This window comes from Thermobia domestica, chromosome 11, assembly GCF_964235325.1.
Source record: "Thermobia domestica chromosome 11, izTheDome1.hap1.1, whole genome shotgun sequence".
In the NCBI taxonomy this organism is placed as follows: Eukaryota; Metazoa; Arthropoda; class Insecta; order Zygentoma; family Lepismatidae; genus Thermobia; species Thermobia domestica.
The window spans coordinates 160322404-160332140 of record NC_137464.1 but is presented as its reverse complement, the minus strand read 5'-3'; the positions used below and the strand labels follow the sequence as shown (position 1 = coordinate 160332140).

At 32.2% G+C, this 9737-nt stretch overlaps 1 protein-coding gene across 1 annotated transcript; it reads right to left on the bottom strand.

Annotated features, from left to right (window-relative positions):
- Nucleotides 1-500: 500 nt before the first annotated feature.
- LOC145663687 (proton-coupled amino acid transporter-like protein acs) lies at nucleotides 501-2436 on the bottom strand. Its single transcript, XM_081729783.1, has one exon. It carries the CDS (start codon nucleotides 2279-2281, stop codon nucleotides 776-778), a length of 1506 nt encoding a protein of 501 aa, XP_081585909.1. The 5' UTR covers nucleotides 2282-2436; the 3' UTR covers nucleotides 501-775.
- Between the last annotated feature and the right edge of the window lie 7301 nt (nucleotides 2437-9737).

The following is a 9737-nucleotide window of genomic DNA, read 5'->3' as shown; positions in this document are numbered from 1 at the left end:
ACTTTGGATGTGCGTTACCCTGCCCGTGGCACTTGCGTTCTTGCTGTTGTAGAACTCTCCAAGATTAATTTGTTTTTCGATGTTTGTGATACGGTCCTGTTTGTGATAGTATCCTTAGTTTGCATCACTGATAACACTTGTGGTATTGTTTGCTTTTGTTTTACATGTAGATTTGAAATATGCAATAATATGGCTAGTGCTATTAAAAAATAAACTTTAAGTTGAGTTGGCAACACTGTTAACTTTGTGGTATCACAGGGTATGGCAAATAATGTCTCTGCCGGTCCAAAATCAAAGTGTAAGGGAACTTCACTGGGATGCTGGTTGCTAAAGGGCATATTCTGTACAAAAGGGACATGTAATCGTAGTTTAATTTACCTTATCTCCGAAGAGGGGGGGAAACGTAGTTGCTCAACTTTAGGGGACTTCCAGGTTATGTGCATGGAAGGAATACTGCAGCTGAACATACGAGGGAACAAGAAACAAAATCTGTGTCAAATGCAAATATTCAATTTTATTCTTGAAGTATGAAAATATAACTTATTTTCACTTAATTTCGTAACTTCAAGTTTGAAACGTGCTAAGCCACAATTCATCTACACAATCTGTAGTGTATTCAAAATATTCTCTTTTCTTTTAACCTTTCAAAGTATAATGAAACTAGGCGTGTATGTTATCAGGCTATAAATTGAAAAAAAAAAAATTACCGAGAAGAACAAGTGATCCACCTTAAGCCTAAGAATATAACTAAACGAGAGTCAAATAATTAGCATAATTAATTATTTTCTTGAACTACATGGATCATTTTCAATGTACTTCCTACAGTGCTAAAAACAAAGATCATACATCCAATGACAATTAAAGTAATGTCTTTTATACGGATAACAATAATTATCCATCTTTTGTAGTTCAGTTCTTCCCAGAATGTTACCATATAGAGCAAAGGAGGAAAAATGTATAGCAGAGCTGAAAATGCAATAGCACCCACTATACTTATGAGATTGCCTAAATAAGGTACAGAGGCACTAAGACCACCAGTGAAAACAACTATTATAACTCTAAACACTAATTCTAGAACTAGTTTCATTTTTTTTCCTTTCTTACGGATTAGTCCCCAGCTTTCTTCCATTGGTTTCCATATAATCGTGAAAAGTATATAAAAATGAATAGGATACGATAGGACCACTCCTAAGGCGTACATTAATTTGACTGATTGTGAAAGAGGGTTATCAACAGGAATATTTAATGTTATACTTCCTTTGGGTTCTTCGTATTTCCAGTATCCAAAAAATCCCATGACAGCTGTGAATCCAACTATGAAAAATAAGGATATAAAAATGATACCCCAAGGAAATTTAACTAAACTGCCTGGATCTTTCATTTTAGATTCTATTGAATTTAGCCCCGTAATCGCCTGTACTGAAAATGAAGTCGTGCCAAGAAATGCCGTAATATTTCGTATATCCCATATGAATAAGGGACGCGATATAGTACTAGGTAAATCTCGAAATATAATATATAACAATATAAGTATTCCTGCTAGTTGTAAAAAAGTTGCTATCAATGAAACGGGAGTTAATTTTGACAAATTCCTAATACAATTAATAATTATAAGAACTGCCACTACTATCGCAACATATATTCGAGAGTCAAAATTGGTATCTGTGAAGTAGTTAAAAAATTCTTTCAAGTTCTCTGCTGCGAAAACAATGTACACAGAACATGTTCCTATCTTCGCCAAGATCATAAATATCCTGACTGTGTACTTAAAAAAATTTGAATATATCTGTACTTTCTTCGGTCCCAACTTGAAACACTGCCAAGCTACATCGGGATACTCAAGCGATGGTATTCGCGAACGACAGCAGAGGTTCTGTGAGCTTACTGCCAACAAGTAATGACAATAACAAGACTGTAGTCCTAACACATATATCCACAGGACTCCTGCTGCAATACCAACTAAACTGAAAGCCTGTGTCATAGCTAGAATTCCAGTTCCTAGTGCAGTTTTCATTAAATGTAAGAACGCTGGAAAATAGCCGATTGTATGTGGAAAGTCTCTGTGATCTTTCAAAACATAATCACCTTCCTCAGTTACTGTATCCTCCACTATATCTGGGTTCGTATCTTCTACTCCTTCAATGGTACCATCCGTAATATTCGTATCATTTATCTTTTCAGATATACGAACAGTTTGCATGGTTAGTACAGAACCCAAATCGTATAGACCTATTTTATCAATTATAATATAACAACAAAATAAAAGAACATGTAGGCTCATAACTTTAAAAATTCACATCTAGAAATAAGTACTACTCTCTTCTCATATATTTCCAATTATGAAATTTCATTAAATGTTTTCGTAGTTACGTTCGTAAAGAAGGGTTTGTCTTGTCTTGTCTTCTTCACTATGATCAGTGATCATTTTTGCACCAGGCTTTTTCCACCCATCTGTGCTTCCAATACTTATTATTGAATATTTCGTAAGTTCGCATATCACTCTAACAAGTTTACTGGTTGAATGTTGGAAGCTATATTGATTGAATGAAGGTTTTTTTTTTCATTTCATGCTACTCTTTTGTGTGTTAATCCCATTATATCAGTGGTAGCTTTGTCTATTTTTTTTCTTGAGATGATTGTAACTTCCTAGGTCATATAGCTTCTTGAATATTATTGTATGGTCTGGATTTAAATATGAATATGTCGTGCTATCTTGGTTCTTGTTTTTTAAAATATATTTATAGCATCTTCATTCTTTGGATGAAATTCTTATGTATGATTGATGACGTGTTTCGTGCTTTTTTGTTCTAATGTTTTTTTTTTATTATTTTTTATAAATTGATGTCAGTAGCTATCACAAATTGAATGATAAGTTTTATCGAAGTTCAATTATGAGTAGCCAAAATGTATTTATATGATAAAGGAGTGTACCCATGGATTTAATAATTGTTTGAGTAACTCATTCCTTAGATCTTGATATAAGTCACATTCAAATAATATGTAATTTACTGTGCCAACTCCTTTATCGCACCAGTAATGATATGTTTCCTTTTTTCACTTGATATAATTTGTATGGTGTTAATGCAGTTCCAAAGAGTAATCTATAATATATAATAATCTCTCTCCTGGTCCATGTTTTGACAATCTGTTCTTTTTTATTTTTATTTGAATGAATATTCCAATATAATTTTCCTGGAAGGTTTGGTTGATGGTTTTTCCATTCATTTATATCGTTTCGTGTTATTCTGGATATCTCTGAATAAAAGGTTTGGGGATTGAGTTTTACTGGAATTTTGGCTTCTTCTGTACATGCACTCTTAGCAGCGTGATCGACAATATCGCTGATTTTTATGTTGACGTTTACCCTCGTAAATCCGAGTATTATTGAGTAGTTTTGTTTAACCATAGTAGAATAAAGATATTTAATGTTAAATATTATCCATGAGACTTGTTATTCCAATGTGTAGTTGAAAGAACAGTAATTACACTTAAAGAATCTGTACATATAATTGCTTTTTTGATTTCCTGTTTTTTGATGTATAAAAAAGCTTGTCTTATTGCGAATGCTTCACCATCGAAAATATTCATATTTTTTGGTAATTTGTATTTGATAATAATTTCCCCTTCAGCTATATAGATTGATGCTCCAACAATGGCATTGAAATATTTAGATGCATCTGTATAGATTAAAGAGTGGTCCTGAGCAAATTTTTCTGTTATACTGCCAGATGTTTTGGTAGAGTTGTTTTTGCAAACCTATGTCCTTAATATTGATGTATGGTGGAATCAATGCTTCTATTTGTACCATGTTTATTGAATATCCCCATGCATAACAAGCGATAGAAGGTAATTTATGGATATATTGATAATATTTTTGCAATTTAATGTAAGCTTCCACAATTCATGGTTTGTTTTTCGTATATGGAGTTTTCTTGTTTCCTAATAACATGGTTATTTTTTGTAATTTAATAGTTATAGTTGAATTTGCTTTGTTAAAACTGTTTATAATAAACTTGTTTGCTATCTTTGAAATTTCCAATTGTATTGGGATGCATTTGGATTCATTTAATAAGGGTATTTTCGGGTAACATGCTGGCTGTGAAAAAATAATTTTAGCTATATTATATAATATTTGTTCTAACTTCTTATAATGTTATTGTTTTGTTGAAAAATAAGCTCCCATATAAAAGTTTTGCCTGGCTTACTTGTTTTAATATTTTGACTAATGTGAACGGGTTGATGCCCCACTTTTTTGCAGATAGACTTCTTAGAAGTTATACATGTTTTCCCGAATTCTTTATTAGATATTGCATGTGCTGATTCCAATTAAGTCTCTTATCTAAATATATACCTAGATATTTAATATATGGTTCAGGTTGTAATTTTATATTGTTATATAAGTAATGTTTTAAATTACTTTTTTCGTGAAAAAAATATGTATTTAGTTTTACTCCAGTTCAGTTCAAATCCATTATTATGCATCCAGGTAACCAAAGTTTTAAAATTATGTTCTACAATATTTATTCCTTTTTTGATTTCCTATTATGCAATATTACATCATCAGCGAACGACATTATTGTACTATCCTTCCATTTTATATTGATTAATCAAGAATATATATATATATTAAAAAGTACTGGACTTAATTTCTTCTCTGTAGTAGTTAATAATGATTCTCGAGGTTCCGTGTAAGTATTATTTATCTTTATATATAACCTTCGATTTATGAGAGGGTTATGTACTATTCTTATTATTTTTCCTGGGATATTTGTACATTGTTCAGCGTAAGCTCTAAACTCCGATAAACAAAATATTTGTATCCTTCCGCTTGTCACAAATACGATTGGCTAGTGATGTATCACTCTCACTCCCCACTTTGAGGAGCAAATTATACATGTGCATTTTGCCAATACTGTTTCGTATTGTCCAGATACTTACAGCAGCAGCGGAAAAGAAAGAAAAGAGACTCGAAAGATTAAAAAAAAAAGTATTTGAATTTCGCTCGTAAACAATTGTTGCTTAGTGAGTAAAGGTTTGCCTTGTTGGTGTTTCACCACAACACTCGCGGAACCGGGATTCATGCCAGTCATCTTTCACCGCCTTATGCAGAGTCGTTTTGAAGTATGATTAGCGTCATACTAAACGCCTGACTACTGCAGGTAACATATGTTAGTCGAACTCTTTAGTGTGGCACTAATCACGCGTCAGAACGACTCTGCATAAGGCCTTCAGACTTTAAAAGCAGAACACCCGTCCACAGTTGAGTTGCCATAATTACTGCGCATGCTTACTGTTTATTTCTATTGTTTCATTAGTTACACTCGATTGCAGTATTATTAGATAATCCGTATTATATTTTTGTCATTTATAATAATATAGCAGTTTTATATGAAGCTTCATAGTAAAAGTAATAATGCAATCACATGAACTATTTTGCGGAGTACAAGCGTCGGTAGGACAACAACAAATCAGCGAGATTTAGTTTCACGTGGCTTTGTTTATCGCAGTTTAGAGCTTTCGCCGAATAATGTATAGATTTGCCATTTTTCTAATTAATATGTCCAAAATTACATTGTCATATGCTCCTTTTATGTCAAAAGAAGTTACTAACATTACATTCCTTGAGATAAAAGTTTTATATATGTCTAAAGTTGTTAGTGCCAAAGCATCGTATGTTGATTGTTTTTTTTCTGAATCCTGTAATGTTGTATGGAAAAATTTGATGATATTCTAAAAAAAAACAATTTAATCGATTTAATATTAAATTTTCAAATATTTTGTATGCACATGGTAGTAATGCTATTGGTTTGTTAATGTCTGCTGGGTTTAAAGAATTTTTGACTTCGGTATTGGGTTTAAAGATTTTTTTGACTTTTTGACTTCGAATACTTTTTTCCACTCCTTTGGAATATTTCCAATGTTCTATATTTCATTATAATAATTTAGTAATATCTGAAGACCCTTTAAGGGTAAATTTTTGTAATGTTTATATCCAATTCCATCAATTCCAGGAGTCGTATTTCGGTGTATATTATTTATAACTAATTGTAATTCTTTCATATTAAATTCTGAATCTAATTCTGTGCAAGTGTTACTGAATAAGTAGTCCTTCACTAAGAGACGATTATTATTTACTGAACAGGGAGAAAATTTTTGATGGAATTGCTCTATCCAGGATAAATCCTGTAAATGCAGTTGTTTCTTATTGAAAGAATAATTTTGAAATTTCTTCCAGAATAACCAAATCTTATATAATGTGCGATCAGATATAGAATCGCAAAATGTTTGCCAACTTAGTCGTTTTGTTTGATTTACTATTTTTTTATTTGAGCTCTTTTCTTTTGATATTCAAAAAATAAATTTGGTTTTCGGTAATTAATAAAGTCCTTGAATGCTGCTTGATAAGCATTAGTGCTGCTCGTGTCTAAGGCGACGTATTACTACAGTTTCCTGGATGAAGGAATTATTCATTTTTAAAAGACTCTTTTACTTGTACTAACGCTACATATTCAATAATTCTCTAAATATCGGAGCACTAGCCTTCCCCTGATTCCTCTATATCTCCGGAACAGTTGAGATTGAGGGTTTTCCCCTCTAATGGGTTTAATTGTACACAAAAACACTTCGTTTGCGCATTAACTTGTCCACAATTTCGTGTCACACTTGAATCGGTTTCCTCGTTAGTGTTTATGTAGTGGGGCGAACATACGTCCCGTTTTGACCGGGACAGTCCAGTTTTAGAGGCGTGTGCCGGCCGTCCCGTCAGTAGATGGAAAAAAAGTAGTATTTGCCTCGTTTTACGCAAGGGAAAGAAGAAAATAAAAAACCTATTACCTTTACTCCTTGTAAATCTACAAGAATTGAATTGAGATTACCTACGTTAAACATGATCTATATAGTTCGCCGTACTGCTTGAAAGGCAGCCGAGTTTTTTTTTTAGCAGTTGCGTGTTTGTTGAACAAACTTGTCTTTCCTTTTTCATAAGTATCGAATTACTTGACGTCGCCCAGTAACAAAGAGAAAGAAGATCAGGGCGATGACAAGAACAAATGTAGGCCTAAAAGTCCAGGGTTGCTAATTCAGCACCAGTAGCAATCCTAGCCACATTGTTTTCACTTCTAGTCGTTTTATAGTCATTTGTGTATTCTTCAGTTCAAGAGTCAACTTTTCACCTAATTTAATATAAAAGTTTCGAGCTAAGGCAAAGGGGCAAATGCAAACAGCATCATGCCCTACTATATTGTAAGTTAAATGCTGTTTATATTTTATACTTACATGTATTATGTTATATTACAATATAAACGTATCAGGTATTACTAAGGCAAACAGGAGCTAATTTACGCATTGACTTGTTCCTCATTTCTCATGATTTTTAACCATTTTCTGCATGATTTTTTTCTTTTAGCGAAAAAAATCAGTATTGGAAATCCTCATATGGGAACTTGAAAATGAATTAAAACCTGAATTTTAGATTTTCCACTTAATTCCGACGAGAAATAAGTAAGTGCCATGTATGACACACTTACAACTCAAAGAACATGCCAGATGACACCAAAATCTCTTATTCATACACGTCAATATCTCACACAGGAGAAAAACAGTCATTTGATGCCTTTGATAAATCACAAACAGGCTAAAGTGAAAAAAGGGTATGTGCCATATATGGCACGGCATGCGGTAAGGGATTAAAAAGCCACGATCTGTCCCATTTTCAGCTGAAAATTTTATAGTCACCCAATATAGGTGAAACTATTAGTGATGATAGGCATTCGTTTCAATCGTTTTCATCTATTCAAGATAAAAAGCCTAAATATCCTCTAACTACCCCGAAAGAACAATTAAGATTACCTATAAACAAAAAGGATGATTGTTTCTTTTTATAAAAAGAATATCTGAAGATAATAACCTTGTTTCTGCAGTCCAGAGTAGGATTCATTTCACGAATATTTAGAAGAAATCGGCGATAATGTATTACACCAATCCCTCTACCAGATCTTCTTCTAGTAGTACATTTCTTAAACCTGTTAAAACAAATTTAGTGAAAAAACAAAATCTTCTTCGAAATCAGAATCTGAAGTTAAAATTCAACAAAAATTAAAAGAAGCTATTAAAAATACCTTACACCATTTCCTGTTGGTACTTTAGAGAACAAATATCAGCAGCACTTTCACAATATCGTCACTAATATTTATTCTTCACTAGACTTGCAGTAGTTAACCTTAATTATAGATTTTCAAAATATTAGGAGGTTTACCATACGAATTGTCAAAATATATATGGCAAATTGTACTATTTGAAATTACTCATTGATATATTTTCGCCGGTCATTATTTTTTGCAAGAAACCTGTTATAATTCCAAAATTCTTTTTAAAGTTAAAAACTATCATTGTATGAATCAGTGAAGACATGATTCCCGTGGAGGTATAATAGTTTGCATCAAAACTAATCTACCATTCACTACGTTTAATGTAATGATGAATAATTATCATCATTGTATAAATGATCGGTATTAGTATTCATAATATAAAATTGTTAAATCTATATATTCCGTCTCATACATCTGGTTCTAATTTTCTGTAAACAATTACCATAATATAATAAAGATATGGACTACACAGGAGGCGATTTCATTATCGATTCAAAAATTTGAGGATCCAACCGTAACGATGCCTCTGACAAACTTTTCTTTAAAATATTAGCGAATTCGTCTTATACTTACCTTAATGACGGTTTACCTACTTGAGTAAATTATAATACTTTAAGTGTCTCATATTTAACTTTAACAAAGTTTAAAATTTTTATCGAATCTGAGTGGGAAACATACTTTCACACTTTTTCCGGTGATCACTTTCCTATTATTATTATTATTAAGTCACATTTGTTTCATGGTTTGCCTTATACTTCTCAACCATTTAAAACTAAAATTCACGTCAGATTACAACATGTAAACTCAAAAACTAACTTGAATAATTATTATGATATCATGCAAGAGATAATCCAGCATTTAAATAACGGTTCTGAACTTTTTCAACTGATTAAAGCCACCTCATCTCTACTCACCAAACTAAAATATTCTTCCGAATATATCAATAGGTATAGGACTAAGAAAATCAATTGTCGAAAACCCATATGGTGGAATTCTAAATGATAAGAGATATAGAGATATGATTTTCTGCAATCGATTCAACGGCCAGAGAATAGGTTCCATTCGCTTCATTAACCCTCTATTCAAACCAATAGTAGTTTAAATGAGCAATTTTCTGTTTCAACACTTATCACTATAGAACAAAAATTGTAATAGATAGCGTCAAACAGTTTTCTGCAATCGATTCAGTGTTTTAAAGAACATATCGCCATAACACTACTGAAACCTGAAGTGGTTGAAATTTACTATTACTACTTCCGGTCCCAATACTGATTTCATAGATTAAATGCAGTAAGAGATACCGAGATGCAGTTTTTCGCACTTGATTCAGCGTCTCAAGAATAGGTTCTATCTCCTCCGTTAACCCTCTATACAAACTAAAAGTTGTTGAAATTTACTACTACGGTACTTCCGGTTTTAATACTGATTTCCACAAAGCAAGAATGATAGGAGATATCCAAGTGTGGTTTCCTGCAATCGATTTCTTGTATCAAGAATAGGTTCCCTCTATTAAAATATGATGTGGTTTAAATGAGCTATTTCTGGTTTCAACACTTATCTCCATATAACAAAAATTATAATAAATAGTGA

What these genes read in the sequence shown, in the direction of transcription:
- LOC145663687 (XM_081729783.1), bottom strand. Translation starts at nt 2,281, where the DNA reads ATGAGCCTACATGTTCTTTTATTTTGTTGTTATATTATAATTGATAAA.